We start from the raw sequence: 19,247 nt of genomic DNA on the forward strand, positions 1-19,247 counted from the left end.
ATAGCTCAATGGCAGCAGATCTTAGGATTCAACGGAGGGTTTCCTTTCATTTTCCAAGTCTTTTAGTTCTCTGAGCTTTTCCTTCAGGTGTTTCTAAACCTTGCAGCAGACACAGTGCAACTAATTCACAAATTATAAAGTCTCTGATTTATTAACTAAAACAACAGATTACAGCAACTGGTGGAAGAAAACAACTGGCTTCCTTTAGAAACAAAAACAGAAGGTGCTGGAAAAGGTCAGTAGGTTTAGTAGCATCTGTGAAGAGAAATCAGAGTTAACCATTCTGGTCTGGTGACCCTTCCTCAGAACTTTCTTTAGCTTCAGTTATATTACTTGAGAGAGACGCACTTCCTACCTTTCAGAGGTCTGAGAGATTTTCACTGTATTGTGCACGTCCACACGCTGTTTAGCTACACAGGAACCAATCAGAGAGTTGTCTTCAGGCTAATGACATTTGGCGAGCACAGCTGGTCACAGTTCCAGAAGCCAATCAGCTAACTGTGCTGGCTGAATCGCACATTGTAGGAAAGTCCCGGTGTTGTGCCATCTACAGTATTTACATTGTTGCCTCAGTGCCTCAAAAGCAGCAGTGTAAAAACAACTTAAAATGAGTTTCAGTCACTTACTTCCTCCGTCCTTTGTTGTAAGACAGCTATTTTCCCAATTCAGACCACAATCAAAAATAAAGTCAAATCCAAGTTTTGGTTTTTCCATGAGGAGTTGACAAGGCTTGAAGCTGGGCAATTGCAAAGCCATACTTTTAAATAGGCTGAAGTCTTCAGTTTGGTATTGGAATGGGGAGTTTAATGAGCACATTGGCAGAGAATAAATATTCATATTATTAGTTTTTAACTGTTTTACAGATTACTTACTGGACTGATTCTTCAAAAATAATAATGGAGCTGATGTGGGGAATTCCTATGATTGCATTGAAAGGCTATTTCTACTCCTAGTATCTTCCACAAGTCAGGATTCATAATTGTTTGCAGGGCTCTAGATTGAATCCAGCTAATTTTGTTACACAGAATTAAGATATCAGGGATATAAACAAGTACTAGGAGAGAGTGAGGACTGCAGATGCTGGAGATCAGAGCTGAAAAGTGTGTAGCTAGAAAAGCACAGCAGGTCAGGCAGCACCCAAGGAGCAGGAGAATCGACGTTTTGGGCATGAGCCTGAAGAAGGGCTTATGCCCGAAACATTGATTCTCCTGCTCCTTGGATGCTGCCTGACCTGCTGTGCTTTTCCAGCTACACACTTTTCAGCTATAAACAAGTACTGCATGTTATGTTTATATCTGTCTCAGAATGTATTTTGAATGAGATGTTTTATTCAAGAACATTGGTGTTTGTTTCAAATTAAACCAAGGTCAAAATTGTCAAACATTGCTTGGAACTTTCAAAAGACTAATGCAGCATGTTTCCCCTTCTATCAAATAAAACATTCTCATATCCGACAGGGATTGCCTATAACTTCATTTAACTTGACAGCTGTATTACGGCTTTTAGGACATCATAATTAGCTGACACTATGGTCTTATTTGAAGGTAAATGTAAATGGCACAGAGATTCACTGTTGGTTGGTGTAGTTGTCAAAAGGATATGCTATGGATTATGCCGCTTATTGGGCTGCTTTATAACTTCCTCTGTAGCTTTCACGGAGCATAAAAGGACTTGTTCTTTGTCTATTCATCTCAAGTATAACCAAAAGGACATAGAGTCAATACTCGTCTTAGTCAGAGGCTGTGGAGGGTCTAAAGCAAATAAGATTCCAAACAGCCAAGAATAGATATAAGGTGATGCACAGACTCTGTTTTAAGTGATGTATGCTTGCTGGCTACTTAAAAGCACTTACAGCAGAAGAAATCACATGACAATGGCAAATGAACCAAGAGTCCAATTGCATTTCTGCAAACATCTTTATTTTCATAAAAAAAGTATGCATTATAATTTGCAGTAATAAGTTTGCAAGTTACTCAATATCCATGATCTCTAAAGAAATTATCATTCAATAACAAAACAGTGTGTTAACTCTAGTCCGTTACATTTTCGTCAGCTTTTGCACATGCATTGCATCGATAGTCTTTAGATCATTCACGGTTCCAAATAGAATGCATTCACATTGTTATTGGCTGTTCATCATGTATCTGCTCATTCCTTGAGAAATGTTTCTTCTTCAGGAAGTGTTCACACAACACAGAACATAGAAAAATACAGCGCAGTACAGGGCCTTTGGCCCTCGATGTTGCGCCGATCCAAGCCCACCTAACCTACACTAGCCCACTATCCTCCATATGCCTATCCAATGCCTGTTTAAATGCCCATAAAGAGGGAGAGTCCACCACTGCTACTGTTTCTCCCATAGTGAGTGTTGATGCTGTGGTAACTTTTGTTGCTGATCCATTTCCATCACTAGGGAACAGTGGACCACTTGGACTGATGGTTGTTCTGTATCCTGTGCAGGTGTTGAGGTTATGTCTTCCTATTCCACAGCCTGCAGAGCACAGCTTCCCTAGTTGAAAGTAGATGTTTGTGACTTAAGTTGATAGATGTGGTTGTAGCGAGTTTTGAGAAGATTTGTAGCTCAGGTTGAGGTTTTGGATGTAGGATGAACTGGTTGTTCATGTACACCGATTAAGAATTAATTGATCTGTTCTAACAAAGGTCTCACATTGCAAAGACTGGCTCTGCATTGCTCAGCTCTTGCAAAGACTCAGCAGTTCATCAAAATGAAATTTGACATTCTGCCATATCATTGTAATTTTGTCATTCATACCTGTTTCCAGTTCTGATTTCAATAGATTTTCACAACTGGAAGAGGAATTTGGGTGCAGTGTGACATTAGTCTTTGGACTGGACTACTTTCCATACCAGTTTATGCTGCATTTCTCAATTTCTTTAGTATTCCTTTCGCAACTTTCATTGTACCTGGCCTGTTGACTTGATTGGGAATGGTGTAGTGATGGAATATTAGATTAGATTCCCTACAGTGTGGAAACAGGTCCTTTGGCCCAAGAAGTCCACACCAACCCTCTGAAGAGCAACCCACCCAGACCTATTTCCCACTGATTAATGCACCTAATACTATGAGCAATTTCTCAAAGCCAGTTCACCTAACCTGCACATCTTTGGACCGTGGGAGGAAACCGGAGAACCCAAAGGAAACCCACGCAGACACGGGGAGAATGTGCAAACTCCACACAGACAGTCACTCAAAGCTGGAATTGAACCTGGGATCCTGGTGCTGTGAGGCTACAGTGCTAACTGCTGAGCCACTGTGCCATGATGATGCATGGTGTTAAATTTCCCAATCCTTTATGAAGTGCCTGAACTCTTCACTTGGAAACTGAGGGCCATTTCACCCATCACAATATCTGGAACACTATAACAGCTAAAGAAGGCTTTCAGGTTTTCAACAATTTTAATATCAGTTGTTCATTTCAGTTAGTATAAATCCAAATATAGTAATCAATGGTGACAAGATAATAAGACATGCATCTGTGAGAGTGAAGAAGTCTACAACATCCATGGTCAGGCTGGGATGTGATGTGACTCCCCGTTGACATCCAATGATGTTACCATCACTGGATCCTCTACTATCAAAACTCTGGAGGTTACCATTAACCAGAAACTCAACTGGACTCGCCACATAAACACAGTGGCTACAAGTGCAGGTCAGAGGTTAGGAATACATGGTGAGTAACTCACTTTCTGACTCCCCAAAGTCTGTCCATCATCTACAAGGCACAAGTCAAGAGTGTGAAGGAATACTCCCCACTTGCCTGGATTATTGCAGCTCCAACAAAACTCAAGAAACTTGACACCATCAAGGCCAACTGCAAATGTGTTGCTGGTCAAAGCACAGCAGGCCAGGCAGCATCTCAGGAATAGAGAATTCGACGTTTCGAGCATAAGCCCTTCATCAGGAATAAGAGAGAGAGAGAGCCAAGCAGGCTAAGATAAAGGGTAGGGAGGAGGGACTAGGGGGAGGGGCGATGGAGGTGGGATAGGTGGAAGGAGGTCAAGGTGAGGGTGATAGGCCGGAGTGGGGTGGGGGCGGAGAGGTCAGGAAGAGGATTGCAGGTTAGGAGGGTGGTGCTGAGTTGAGGGAACCGACTGAGACAAGATGGGGGGAGGGGAAATGAGGAAACTGGAGAAATCATCAAGGCCAAAGCAACCCATTTGATTGACACCACACTGGCAAGCATCCACACCCCCCACCACCCATGTTCGGTGACGGCAGTGTGTATCATTCTCAAGATGCACTGTAGAAATTCACCAATGATCCTTAGCCAACACCTTCCAAACCCATGACCATTTTGATCTAGAAGAGCAAGGGTAGCAGATAAATGGGAACACCACCTCCTACTCCCCCCCCCAAAAAAAAACATTGTCCATCTTGACTTGGAAATATATTGATGTTCATTTAGTGTCACGGGGTCAAAGTCCTGGAATGTCCTCCCTAATGGTATTGTGGGTCAAGCTGCAGCATGTGGATTGCAGTGGTTCAAGAAGGCAGCTCATCGCCATCTTCTCAAGGACAACTAGGGGTGTGTAATAAAGCTGGCCAGCCAGCAACACCCACATCACATGGAGCGAAATAAAAAATAATTTTAAAAATTTTAAAAAGTATTCAGAAAAGATTTACAAGGATGTTGCCAGGGTTGGAGGATTTGAGCTTTAGGGAGAGGTTGAACAGGCTGGGGCTGTTTTCCCCAGAGTGTCAGAGGCTGAGGGGTGACCTTATAGAGGTTTACAAAATTATGAGGGGCTTGGATAGGATAAATATACAAAGTCTTTTCCCTGGAATTGGGGAGTCCAGAACTAGAGGGCATAGGTTCAAGGTGAGAGGGGAAAGATATAAAAGAGTCCTAAGGGGCAATTGTTTCAGGCAGAGAGTGGTACGTGTATGGAATGAGCTGCCAGAGAATATGGTGGAGGCTGGTACAATTGCAACATTTCAGAGGCATTCGGATGGGTATATGAATAGGAAGGGTTTGGAGGGATATGGGCCGGGTGCTGGCAGGTGGGACTAGATTGGGTTGGGATAGCTGGTCGGCGTGGACAGGTAGGATCGAAGGGTCTGTTTCCGTGCTGTACATCTCTATGGTTCTATGACTCAACGACCATAAGACCATAGGAAATAGGGATAGCAGTAGGCCGTTTGACTTATTGAGCCTGGTTTGCCATGCAATCGGATCATGCTAATTCAATATTCCTCACATTCTGCCCTTTTTCCATGACCTTTGATTCCCTTACTGATCAAGAATCTATCTACCTCAGTCTTAAATATACATATGAACTCTGCCACACAGCTCTCTGTCAAGGCATTCCAAAGATTCACAACCCTCTGAGAGAAGAAATCCCTCCTAATCTCAGTCTCATTTTGGTGTCCCTTTATTCTAAGATTATGCCATCTGGCCCTAGTCTCTCCCATGAGGGGAAACATCCTTTCAGCATTTACCCTGGTCAAGCTCCTTAAGAATTCCAAATTTTTCACCTTTAATTCTTCCAAACTTTGATGAGTAGAGTTCCAACCTGTTTAATCTTTGCTCGGAAAGCAATTCCTCCATACCAGGTTCATTCTAGGAACTTTCTTTCAACTGCCATCAATGAAATTATTTTTTTTAAATAAAGGGACTGAAACTGCTCATAGTACACGGTGGCAGAGTGGTTAGCACTGCTGCCTCACAGAGCCTGAGACCCGGGTTCAATTCCTGACTCAGGCGACAGACTGTGTGGAGTTTGCATGTTCTCCTCGTGTCTGCGTGGGTGTGCTCTGGTTTCCTCCCACAATCCAAAGATGTGTGGGTCAGGTGAATTGGCCATGCTAAATTGTCTGTAGTGTTAGGTAAGCGGTAAATGTAGGGGTATGGGTGGGTTGCGCTTTGGCGGGTAGGTGTGGACTTGTTGGGCCGAAGGGCCTGTTTCCACACTGTAAGTAATCTAATCTACTCCAGATGCGACTTTACCAAAAGCTTTTACAGCTTCAGTAAGACTTTCCCACTCTTATACTCTAGCCACCGTGAATGAGGGGTAACATTCCATTGGCATTCCTAATTACTTGCTGCAGTTGTGTGCTAGCTTTGTGTTTCATGTGCAAGTACCACCCAAATCCCTTTATGTTGCAGCTTTCTGAAGTATCTCACCATTTAAATATATTCTATTCTTTTGTTTTTCCTTCCAAAATTGACAACTTTGCATTTTACCACATCATACCCCACTTGCCAACTTTTTGTCCACTTTCTTCACCTATCAATATCTGTCTGCAAACTGTTTGTATCTTTCTCGCAATCTGCCTTTCCACCTATTTCTATGTTGTCTGCAAGTTTGGCTACAGTATATTCACTTATTTCCTCCAAGTCATTAATACGTTTTGTAAACTGTTGCAATCCCCGTACTGATCGTTGTAGGACCCACTGGTCATGAGTCGTCAACTTGATTAAGAACCCCTTACTCCCACTCAATGTTTCCTGCCCATGAGTCAATTCTCTATCCACTCCAATATGCTACCTCCAATTCCATGGGTCTTATGACTTAACCTTTTGTGACATACCTTGTCAAATGCTTTCTAGAAGTCCAAATACAACACATCTACTGGTTCTCCTCTATCCACACTGGTTGAGACTTTCTTGGAAAACTCTAAGAATTTAGTCAGACATGATTCCCTTTCATGAAGCCATACTGACTCTGGTAGATTAAGCTGTGATTTTCCGAATGTTCTGCTATTACTTTCTTAATAATTGATTCCAATACTTTTCCAACAATAAATGTTTGGCCAGTTGGCCTATGATTATCTACATTTTGTCTTCTTCTTTTTTGAATAGGAGTGTTACATTCGCAGTTTTCTAATCCTCTGGTACTTCTCCAGAATACAATGATTTGTGGAAAATTGCAACCAATGCATTCACTATCTCTGAAGCTTTCTCTTTTAGGATTCTAGGATTGCAAGTCATCAGGGTTAGGGGACAAATCTGCCTTTAGCCCCATTGTTTGTCTAATACTACTTATTTGGTGATGATGATGGTACTTAATTTCTCCCTTGTATTCTTTAGTATTAATGGAATAGTCAAAATATCTTCCACTGTAAAGACTTAAAATATTTGTTTAACTCCTCCACCATTTCCTTGTTCCCCAAAAATGATCTCACCGGATTCATTTTCTACAGAGCTTATGTCCACTTTGACTTCTCTTCTTTTAACATATTTGAAGAACCTCTTAGAGTCAGTTTTTAAATTCCTTGCTAGTCTGCCCTCAAAGTTTATCATTGCAATGCTGCTGCAAGGAAACAATTCCTGGGCCAAGCTGTGCCTCTGGACTCATTGGTCTCTCTCATAGTGCTCACTCAATCTGAGCTGACCTGGATATTCACAGAATTTCTGCCCTGTGTTGGCTTGCCTTTTTGTGTTTTGCCCCATGAGTCAGAGTCATGTTATTTCAATCTTACATTGCTATTTAGAGTAGCAAAAAAAGCAGGAAGTTTGTCACAGTTGTCGGTAGCTATTAGTCAAGTGAAGGATGACAGTCTTCAGTCAGAGGCTACCAAACAGTAGATTAGATTAGATTCCCTAGAGTGTGAAAACACCGATCCTCTGAAGAGTAACCCACCCAGACCCATTTCCCTCTGACTAATACACCTAACACTGTGGACAATTTAGCATGGCCAATTCACCTGACCTGCACATCTTTTGACCATAGGAGAAAACTGGAGCACCTGGAGAAAATTCATGCAGACACAGGGAGAATATGCAAACTCCACACAGAAATTGCCCAAGGCTAGAATCGAACCTGGGTCCCTGGTGCTGTGAAGCTGCAGTGCTTACCACTAAGCTATCATGCCACGGTGGGTCAAGGACAACCTTCAACATCAGCCTAGGGATATGGCACAGTTAGCCACCTGGAGCAGTCAAAGTCAAGAGCCTCCCTCTCCTAATCGGATGAGCAGCTGACAGTTGGGCAGTCTAACAGACCTTCTTTCTTATAGTGGGCTGTTTTCCTCCTGAAATAAGAGAGAGGCAAATACTAAGGCAAGCTTTTGGGGAGATGTTCTGGTTGAGTGAGTCGGCAGGACAGAGGGCATGCAGGCTTATAGAAGTTTAGTGTGAATGACAGCGAGGGAGGGAAGATGTTGCAGGCAATAGTGAGAGCCTTTGTGAGAGCTGGGTACAGTAGCCAAGACGGTGAGTGTGAGGTATCGGAGAGGAAATGATTGCACTGACTCTGGTAGACTGAAAGGACATTGACCACCTTCTTACAGTGCTGTGCATTCCTCCAGACAGCCAATACTGCTTTAACTTGGTGGCAACATTGGACCAGGCTGGTCTGGGATCACATTAACATGGGGTGGGACCATGGCCTCCTTTGCTTGTCCTGGAGAAGTGGAAGTCCCACTTTTTCATCACACCTTCCAGTGTATTCTCCAAGTCTTTGCTTGCAAAGTGGGACAGTGATTTCCATTTGTGTGCCATAACTGGGATGAATATCAGGAGCTGCACATGCCAGCTCTGGACATGCAATGCCTGTCTGGGTGCACGTTGGCTATTAAAGATGGAACAAGCACAAGGGATGTCGACTAATTTCAGGACATCCCAACAGTGGCGTGGAACAGCATGTATTATGATTGGAATGAAATTGCTCACAAGCATTACCATTGGGGGAAGGGGGTTGGGGGGTTTTTGGGAGAATGGAGGGGATGATGGTGCTCAATGAGTTGAGTTTGGTGAGATGCAGCAAGAAAACCCACTACCTTTGTGATGAAAAGACTCTAAAAAACACATAAAGCATATTTAGCCAAACAAATTAGCTTAGATTCCTGAAGAAGGGCTCATGCCCGAAATGTGGATTCTCCTGCTCCTTGGATGCTGCCTGACCTACTGCGCTTTTCCAGCAACACATTTTCAGCTCTGATCTCCAGCATCTGCAGACCTCACTTTCTCCTAGATTCCCTACAGTGTGGAAACAGGCTCTTCGGCCCAACTAGTCCACATCAACCCTTTGAAGGGTAACCTAACCCAGACCCATTTCCCACTGACTAATGCATCTAACACTGTGGGCAATTTAGCATGACCAAATCACCTGACCTGCACATCTTTGAACTGTGGGAGGAAACTGGAGCACCTAGAGGAAACCCATGCAGACACGAGGAGAACATGCAAACTCGACCCAGACAGGCACCCAAGGTGGGAATTGAACCTGGGACCCTGGCGCTGTGAGGCTGCAATGCTCACCACTGAGCCACCATGCCACCCACAGTGTAAGATTCAACACTATATTTCAAATTATGTTGATTCAAATGACTGTCACAGACTGCAGATACAGACATTCCAGTGGAGGCAGAGATCACATGACATTATCAAGCCAGCCTGTACACCATAATTACAAATGTATTTTCACAAACATACTTATTCAATGCACTAGCAACATGTGGCCTGTATCATGACGCTCAAGTCCACCTTAAAATTAAGCTTCAGGCGTCATTCATCTTAATGTGACAAGCTGATGGCAGCTTCTGTGTCTCATCAGACTGGTCACCCATTTTGGAAAAATTTGAATATTGGGTCATTTGCCTCACCAAAATCACACTAAAGGCAAGACTTGAATGGGATTGGGTGGAGCAGTGAAGAAATAGGTGTGTGGGGAATGGGGACAGGTAGAGTCATAGAGTCAAAGAGATGTACAGCATGGAAACAGACTGTACGGTCCAACTCGTCCATGCTGATCAGATATCCTAAACTAATCTCATTTGCCCATTTGCCAGCACTTGGCCCATATCCCTTTAAACCCTTCCTATTCATATACCCAGTCTGATGCCTTTTAAATGCTGCAATTGTACCAGCCTCCACCACTTCCTCTGGCAGCTCATTCCACACATTCACGACTCTCTGCATGAAAAAGTTGCCCCTTAGGTCCCTTTTATATCTTTCTCCTCTCACCCTAAACCTCTGCCCTCTAGTTCTGGACTCCCCCAACTCAGGGAAAAAGACCTTGTCTATTTACCCTATCCATACCCCTCATGATTTTATACATCTCAATAAGGTCACCCCTTAGCCTCAGACACTCCAGGGAAAACAGCCCCAACCTACTCAACCTCTCCCTGTAGCTCAAATCCTCCAACCCTGGCAACATCCTTGTAAATCTTTTCTGAACCCTTTCAAATTTCACAACATAGGTAGTGCATTAATGGGAATTAGTTGTGGCCTGGGGTATCCTGGTGACTGCACAGACGCATCTGCCGTATACTTCAAACGTAGTCAAGTGTAAAACATGTTCAGTTCCTTGAACATTGCACGTTTTTAAAAATATGCATTTGGTTCAGAGTGAAATTGTTCTCAATACCGCTTAAAGAAGTGGAATTACATATCTCAAGATTGAAACAGGCCATATTCTTAAAAGGAGATTTACGCCAGGCAGACAGCACATGGTTGAATGCACATTGTTGGTGTTAAGTTGCTGCAGTGTTTGAGAATGAGTGCTCAGAGCGAGGAGCAAATCAGCGTCTCAACCACTCGGCTATTTCCGTCACCCGTGTTGCGAGTCCTCGACTGTTTCCGTTACGCAGCCTCGGCTGTTTCCATGAAGCGGGCTGCGCCGCTTCGGCTGTTTCCGTGCACCGGAAGCTCCTTGAAGAACGATCGGGTAAACCGGAAGTGGGTGATCCAGCAGCCCCTCCACAGACAGACAAGATGGACGCGGGGTTTTTCCGCGTAAGTAAAGCAGCAGCCGAATGGAGCTTGTTTGTTGAGTGCGACTAGAAAGTTCATCCATTGTAATAGCGGCCGGAATACTTCTCAGGACCGGCAGATCTGCTCCGTTGTTTTAAACGCATAAAGCTCGGGTCTTTTCCCCGAATATACACAACTGCGGATTCGGCCTTAGCAACCGAGCGGGAATGAAAATGGCGGCGGGTGGCAGGCAGGCGTTTGGGGGGGAACCGTGCTGTAAGATTTGTTTTTGTTTCCCCAGCTCATCTGTTCATCTAACTTAATTTATCGCACCTTGAGCATAGCTAGGGAGCCGCATCTCTTATTCTAGCTCTGGACAATTTTATTTTCCTTAAGGGATTGGTTCCAATGCGGCAGGCAGTGGAGCCGAAGCCTAGCAAAGTGACTCTCCGACTCTGAACAAATATCATATCGGCGTAGTTCGAATCTTAATCCAGTTCCGCCCGGCTGAATTTTGCGTTTTTCTGGGTTTTGCACCGAATGTTTCCAACATTATTTTTGTTTCTGACGCGCAATTAAATCTCTCCACTAGGGCCTGGTTTACCAGCAGCATGGTTGCAAGTAGAGCGCGGTGTGGTTCAAGACTGGAAAATGGACCCAAGCTATCTTGCACGCGAGGGGAAATACAGTAACTCTTAAACAATTAAAATGCTCGTTCGTTTCAGAAATTATAAATATTCAAGCGAATTCATGACTCGATTAATTTCAAAGCAGATTTAATCCAAAGTAACATTTTAAATTTTATTTGGAATTGGAGATAAAATTGCTTTATTGTAGAACAGATTATCGGGGGAGTAAGTTACAAAGTTACAATTTGTACTGGATTCTAGATTTGTTTTAAGTTCAAAGTAGCTCCAGTACTAAAACGTCTCCAAGTCGTCTCAGTACTGTGCAAAGTTTCCCTTTGTTCTGACTTAAGCTTTGCATGATTAGAAAATCCAAATGTGACATACATGTTGGCCACTTAAGTGTTAAATACAAATTATATGTAATAAAAACAGAGCAAATTGCAATTTTTTTTTCCTGATGCTTCCACTTGATATACCAAACCCTGTACTTCCCTTCAGTCTGTTCCTTTTATTATGCTTTCTGATATTTTGGTTGACTAAAATTTTTGATTTTTAATGGGTCACATATTAAAGTGTCACATATTCCAGAAAATCTAGTTTAGCTCATTATTAATTTGCTCCAGCATAATCTTTTGCTAAAAAGGAAAAAAAATGCTGAAAGAACTCCAGTTTCACAGTAGTACTAGGAAATAAATCATTTCAGATGTATGATCTTGCCTCAGAGCTGGGGAAGTGAGAAGTAATAGGTTTTGTTTACAAGTGAAAGGGGAGATTTGATGAAAAGCTAGATCTATGATAGGAGAAAGTGAGGACTGCAGATGCTGGGGATCAGAATGTTGCTGGAAAAGCGCAGCAGGTCAGGCAGCATCAAAGGAACAAGAGAATTGATGTTTCGGGCATAAGCCCTTCAGGAATGAGGAGGGTATGCCAGGCAGGCTAAGATAAAAGGAAGGGAGGAGGGACTTGGGGGAAGGGTGTTGGGAGTACGATAGGTGGAAGAAGGTTAAGATGAGGGTGATAGGCTGGAGAGGGGATGGGGCGGAGAGATCGGGAAGAAGGTTGCAGGTCCAGAAGGCGGTGCTGAGTCTGAGGATTGGGACTGAGAAAAGGTCGGGGGTGGGGGGGAGGAGGAAATGACAAAGCTGAAGAAATCTGCATTCATCCCTTGTGGTTGGAGGGTTCCTAGGTGGAAGATGAGGTGCTCTTTCTCCAGGCGTCGTGTTGCCATGGTCTGGCAATGGAGGACGCCAAGGACCTGCATGTCCTTGGCGGAGTGGGAGGAGTAGTTAAAGTGTTCAGCCACGGGGCGGTTGGGTTGGTTGGTGCAGGTGTCCCAGAGGTTTTCTCTGAAACATTCCGCAAGTAGATGGAATATGTATAGGAGGCTACTTTGGGTGCAGCGAATGCAGTAAATGACGTGTGTGGAGGTGCAGGTGAATTTCTGACGGATTTGGAAGGATCCCTTGGAAGTGAGGGTGGAGGTGTGGGCCCAAGTTTTGCATTTCTTGCAGTTGCATAGGAAGGTGCCGGGAGTGGAGGTTGGGTTGGTCTTTCTGGAGTCTCCCTCTATGACTCCCTTGTCAGATTCACACCCCCCACAACCCAACCTCCTCTCCTGGCACCTTCCCCTGCAACTGCAAGAAGTGCAAGACTTGTGCCCATACCTGTCCCCTCACTTTCCTCCAAGGCCCCAAGGGATCCTTCCCCACCTTTTCACAGTCCCAACCCTCAGACTCAGCACCGCCTTCTTGACCTGCAATCATCTTCCTGACCTCTCCGCCCCCACCCCCTCTCCGGCCTATCACCCTCACCTTAACCTCCTTCCACCTATCGTATTCCCAAAACTGCTCCTCCCTACCTTTATCTTAGCCTGCTTGGCACATCCTCCTCATTCCTGAAGAAGGGCTCATGCCCAAAACGTCGATTCTCCTGTTCCTTTGCTGCTAGATCTATGATAGGGCAGAAAGTAGGAGAGGTTAATCTATTCAATGGGACATGGGCAATGCTGATGAGGCCAATGTTTGTTAATTACAGTTGAGCTATGAGACATGCTAGGCTATTTCAGTAGCTAGACATAACCAGTGCTGATCAGTGTCTGGTATCATGTTGGCCAGAGACCGGATAAGTGTGTTCATTTTTAACGGCAATCAATATTTCGGTGATCCCCTATACTGACTCTTCCATTCCATTGAATTTAAATTCCAGCAGTTACTGCAGTGAAATTTGAATGCACTTTTGCTGAACTTTTTGGATTATGTTCTCCAGTAAAATTACAGCACCATATCTCTCTGTGACAAAAATGATCATTCACCATGACTAATGGGATTGAAAATGGACTAAATAAAGGAGCAAAATTTGTCTTGAGGGATGTGAATGGTAGGATCATGAAAACCAAAAGAGAGCTCAGATAAACAAAAACAAACAAGCATGTAGAAAGCGGACAAAAACAGTTATAACACAAGGTGATGATTCCTGGGCTTACATTGGAACTCAGTGGAATGCATTAGATGGCTGACAGTGAGGGGGAAAAAAAATCAGTGGGAGAAACTTGTAGAGTTAAAATGACAAGTGACTGGAAGCTTAGAGTCATGTTTTTCGGCTAACTTGAGCGAGTTTTGCAAATGGGATTCCTGAACTACAATTGGACTCTGATATTGACCACATTGTGTGTGGTGAATTTAGTATACTGATTTGAAATTTCAAGTAAATTGATATTTCACCTGGAAGGATTATTTGTGGCTTTGGCAGATGATAGTTGAGGTGGAGAAGGCTAGGTATTTTCATCATGCATGAGGGGCATTGAGGTGACTTCAGTAGACCTCTGTCTTAAGTTGCAGACAGCGCATTCCCTTTTTTATTTATCTGTGGGACATGAGTGCCACTGGCTTCGCAGCATTTATTGACTATTCCTAGTTGTCCTTGAGAAGGTGGTGCAGCAGTCCACATAGTAATTAGATTAGATTCCCTACAGTATGGAAACAGACCCTTTGACCCAACAAGTTCGCACCAACCCTCTGAAGAGTAACCCACCCAGAACTGTTGCTCTAGTCTATATTTACCCCTGACTAATGCACTGGGCAATTTAGTGTGACCAATTCACTTAACCTGCACATCTTTGGATTGTGGGAGGAAACCGGAGCACCCGGAGGAAACAGGGAGAATGTGCAAACTCCATACAGACAGTCACCTGATGTGGGAATCAAACTCTGATTCCTTGTGCTGAGAGGCAGCAGTGCTAACCACTGAACCATTATACTCCCCAATTAGGTTGACCCACAATGCCCTTGGAGGTAATTCCAGAACTTTGTCAGATATATTTCCAAGTTAGGATGGTGAATGACTTGGGGAAATTGCACATGGTGGTGTTCATGTGCATTTACTGCTGTTGTCCTTCTAAATGGAAGATATCATTGGTTTGGAAAGTGCTGTCCAAGGATCTTTTGAATTTCTGCAGTGCACTTCGTAGATAGTACTGAGTACTGCTTCTGAGTGTCGAGGGAAATATTCCATTACATTCCCAACTTGTGCTTTGAAGATGGTGGGCAGGTTTTGGGGCATTTGGTGGTGTTACTTGCTGGTATTCCTTGGAGAAAATGAGCTGGAGAGTCAGAGTCAAAACGTGTGGTGCTGGAAAAGTTCAGCAGATCAGACAGCATCTGAGGAGCAGGAGTTGATGTTTCGGGCATTAACAGGCTTATGCCTGAAATGTTGACACTCTTCCTCAATGCTGCCTGATCTGCGCTTTTCCAGTCGCACACTTATTGATAGTATTTATAGGTTCTGACCTGGTCATATAGCCACGGTTTATGTGGTGAGTTCACTTGAGTTTCTGATCAGTGGTAACCCTGAGGATATTGATAGTGGGAAATTCAGTGTTGGTAACATCTTTGAATGTAAGCAGGTGGTGATTAGATTGTCTCTTATTGGAGATAGTCATTGCCTGGCATTTATGTGGTGTAAATGTTACTTGTCAACTCAAGCCTGGGTATTGTCCAGATCTTATTGCATTTGAACATGACTGCTTCAGTATCTGAAGAACTTTGAATGGTGCTGAACATCATGCAATGATGGAGGGAAGGTCATTGATGAAGCAGCTGAAGATGGATGTACCTATGACATTATCCTGAAGAACTCCTGCAAAGATGTCCTGTAGCTGAGATGACAGACTTCCATCAACCACAGCTAACTTGCTATGTGTTAGGTATGAGTTCAGCCATTGGAGAGCTGTCGTTTTCACACAGCCCCCTAAAAAAGACTATCCGTTTCAGTCTTGCTCGGACTCAATGCCATGTTGAGTTGGATGTGGCTTTGATGTCAAGGCCTGTGACTCTCACTTCATTTCTGGAATTCCACTCTTCTGCCAATGATTGAACCAATGCTGTTATGAAGTCAGGGGCTGAGTGGCTCTGGTGAAACCCAAGCTGGGCATTGCTAAGTAGTTAATGCTGAGCATGTGATGCTTGATAGCACTGTTGTCAACACTTCCATCACCATTATTGATGATCAAGAGTAGGCTGGGGCTGTAATTGGCTGGGTTGGATTTGTTCTGCTTTTTGTGTACAGGACATACCTGGGCATTTTTCCTCATTGTTGGCCAGATGCCAGTGTTGTAACTGTATTAAAAGAGGAAAGCTGTAGGTTCTAGAGAATACTATTATCGGAATTTTGTCAGGGTCCATAACCTTTCCAGCATCCAGTGCCTTCCCAAAAATTTTTAATATCTGAGCTTTAAGGAGCATTGTTGGAATGGTTACGGATGCTTAAAAGTGAAAAGTTGAGAAAGGTCTTGAAACAACAAAAGTTTTATGTTTTGAGTTTTTGGGAGTCATTGGGTTATCAGGGCAGAATATGAGTACCTAGTGAGGATTAAAATATGGACACAAATATAAAAGTGAAATACGTTGGGTACTAAAAATATGAACTGAAAAGGGAAATTGGTGGAAATACTCCAAGTATCAGTGGAGAAAGAGTCAATGTCTGGACCCTTCGAGTCTTAGAGTTAAGGCTCCTAAATAGGCTGGTGGCTTCCATCATCACCACCTGTACTGGGATTAAATTCTGTGCAGAAAGGTTCAAGATTGATACCATGGCATCAATTGGAGACTACTTACCATCACTATGGACCTATTCCCATTTTGGTGCTGCAGGCACAACTCAAAATTCTACCCATATAATTGATAAGTCAGTGTACTGTGCAAGGTGGTATATTCCAATTTTTGCACACCTCTCGTCGAAAGAAGGATCTGGCCATTGAGAATCATACCTTACCTTAGCTTATGTTTTTGATGGCCTTCTACCGCTTGCAAACCAACAGCACACAACTGTTCCCTGCCATCTTGAGAGTTTTCATGTTGTACAGGCAGCAATCATGACTGCCTGTGTGACGCTGCTGTATAATGGACCTACCAACCTATTGATTTGTGTGTGGGTTGAAGGCTAATCAGTAGAAAGCACTGACAACCAACAGGTGCCTGCTTGGTATAATATCTGGGAGGCTTTCAGAAGCCCTAGCAACATGAGCTTATCTGGCTCATCTCATCTTTTCAGGCATAGTTTCAGAATGGAAGATAAAGAAACTGTAGTTTTGGTTGAGTTGATGTTTGTGAAGGGCAGAAGATGGGCTAAACACAAGGGAAAAAAGATTAAATTGGTCTGGTAGTGACCATGGCTTGGATGGAAATGGGTAATGTTGTGAAGTATGCTGAATGGACAAAAATGTGCGGTTATCTGTTTCAGATCAGAGGATAAGAAATATTGAAAAGTAGATATTGAGGCAAAGATGGGTATGATGCATACACCACTTTAAAAATAAATGCGCATAGGCACAAATAAGTCAAGTAGCTAATTTAGTGTTGATCGTTTACTCCAGGGTGTTGCAATTTGAAAGTGATTGTGATGTTTCAGTTTAACACAGCTGTGGCCAAATCCCAACAAGAGTACCATTACCTTTTTAAATGTCATGATTCAGGAAGGAAATGTTTTTTTGGCATGGCATTGGTGTAGATTCATGAGAACCAATATTGGGGCTTAACTAATGATATTATGAGGGCAGGTTGCATGAATGTTGCTTGCATTGTTGTAGCCTGGATATTAATCTTGTCTGTTTGTTAGAAATTCCACTCCCAGATTTTGGGCATGCATTCTCAGCTGATACTTTGTTGTAGTACTGAGGAATTGCTTTATTGTTGGACATTTCATCTTTTGGATTAGACATCAAATAGCTTATTTGTCCCCTCGTGGATGTAAATGATCCCAGCTACTATGTATCTCTTAGTTGGTGTAGCTATAACAAATTGTTTTTTTTGTCATTTGTGACCTTTTCTATACAGAAATTGCTGAGCTACCAGGTTGTAAAAGTATTACAAAAATGACTTTGAATTTAGAGTGATGACTGACCCAGTGAGCATGTTTAAAATAATGAATTCTACGGGGTTAATATAGGAAAACTCTCTTTTTTTTCTAAGATTTCGAGAATGGGGGAGTGCGATCATAAGAGCCGGGCCATTTAAAAGTAAACATTTTTCACAATATCGTGCATGTTTGGAATTGTACATTTACAATTGCTATGGATGTTAGGAAAAACTGCAATTGGTTAGTATTTTAGTTTTCAGTTGCTTGGATCCATGGTGAATAAAGGGCTGCGTAGTGGCACAATGATTAGTACTGCTACCTCAGTGCCAGGGATTCCACCCTCGACTTGTTGCCTGTGTGGAGTTTGTATGTTCTCCCTGCGTCTGTGTGGGTTTCCTACAGGTTTAGGTTTCCTCTCACTGTCCAAAGATGTGCAGGTTAAGTGGAGAGGTTATGCTTAATTGCCCTGTAGTGTGAAGGGTTAACGATGGTAAATGTGCGTTTAGAGCATAGTCCCTCTTTGGAGGCTTGTTGCAGACTCAGTGGCCTGAATAGCACCTCTCTGCAATTCTATGAAAATGAAACTGGTGTACAGATGATCTAATTGGTATGGACTAATGCACATTTTTTTTGTGAATACTATAGTGCAGGATATTCCAATTGCCATCTGGTCAGTATATTATATAGTCTTGGTCTACCTGTTTAAAGATTTGATTATTTTTAATTGTTGTGCATTAATACACATTGATTTTGGCATGTAAAATTTGTCCAAATTTTCCTGTGCTGCGATTTAGTTTATTTAGTCTCAAAATATATCTTGTGTAATTCTACTCTGAAGTTATTGAACCGCGCTATGGTACAAATTCGTGGATGTTGTCTTGAACGAGTCCATATTATCTTGATGAATCTTTCAAATTTTTAAAAGGCCGTAAATCAAACTGCATTTTGTCATTGCCAAATTTGTGACATTTTCTCAGCAAACGTTTTAGACTACGGTCATGAGCAAGATTGATTTTTATGTCTTCCCTCAGCCTTTCTTTCTTTCTTTCTTCCCTCCCTCCTCCCTCCCTCAGTGTCAACCATTCTTTCAGCTGAAATTAGCTGAAAGATCTGGGATTGCATTAAGAACTTGACTGATCTTTGTGGGTTGGTGCTGCACCATGCATTATGCTTGCTTAGTCTTTCGTTTGTTCGTCTAGAATAGTGTAGCCCAGTGACTTGTACTTTGCGAGTGAACTTTGAGATATTTATTTACCTATAACAATATAGGTAAAGTTGCCATAAGCCAGAGGACTATAGGATCTACTCTCATTAGAGACATTACCGGTAATGGTTTAACCGGAGGGTCACCAAGCATCTGACAAGGATGAGAAAATGGGCCTTAGTGGTAAGCTCAGCTGGTATTAGAATTCAGCCTCTGCTGTTGGAGAGACTGCAGTACTAACTAGCTGTGCAGCTAGTTAATGTCTGGTAAATATATAACTGTCTTGATAAATGTACGTACATATACCAATTTTATGTACACTACATACACTCCTGACAATTTTTCACAAATCAGGCAGTCATTGTTAAACTGGAACTTGTCAGTTTGAAGAAAGTGTAAATCCAT

The 19,247-nt window shown here is 42.9% G+C and overlaps 1 protein-coding gene across 4 annotated transcripts in view; it reads left to right on the forward strand.

Annotated features, from left to right (window-relative positions):
* Nucleotides 1-10,648: 10,648 nt before the first annotated feature.
* The window catches only part of srrm1 (serine/arginine repetitive matrix 1), a 59,874-nt gene continuing 51,275 nt past the window's right edge, over nt 10,649-19,247 (forward strand). For all 4 annotated transcript variants that reach the window (XM_060847114.1, XM_060847116.1, XM_060847115.1 and 1 more), the window contains exon 1: nt 10,649-10,700. In XM_060847114.1, coding sequence (XP_060703097.1) covers nt 10,680-10,700 — 21 coding nt within the window. In that variant the 5' untranslated portion in view covers nt 10,649-10,679. The remainder of the gene's footprint in view (nt 10,701-19,247) is intronic.

This window comes from Hemiscyllium ocellatum, chromosome 30 (genome assembly GCF_020745735.1).
Source record: "Hemiscyllium ocellatum isolate sHemOce1 chromosome 30, sHemOce1.pat.X.cur, whole genome shotgun sequence".
Taxonomy (NCBI): domain Eukaryota; kingdom Metazoa; phylum Chordata; class Chondrichthyes; order Orectolobiformes; family Hemiscylliidae; genus Hemiscyllium; species Hemiscyllium ocellatum.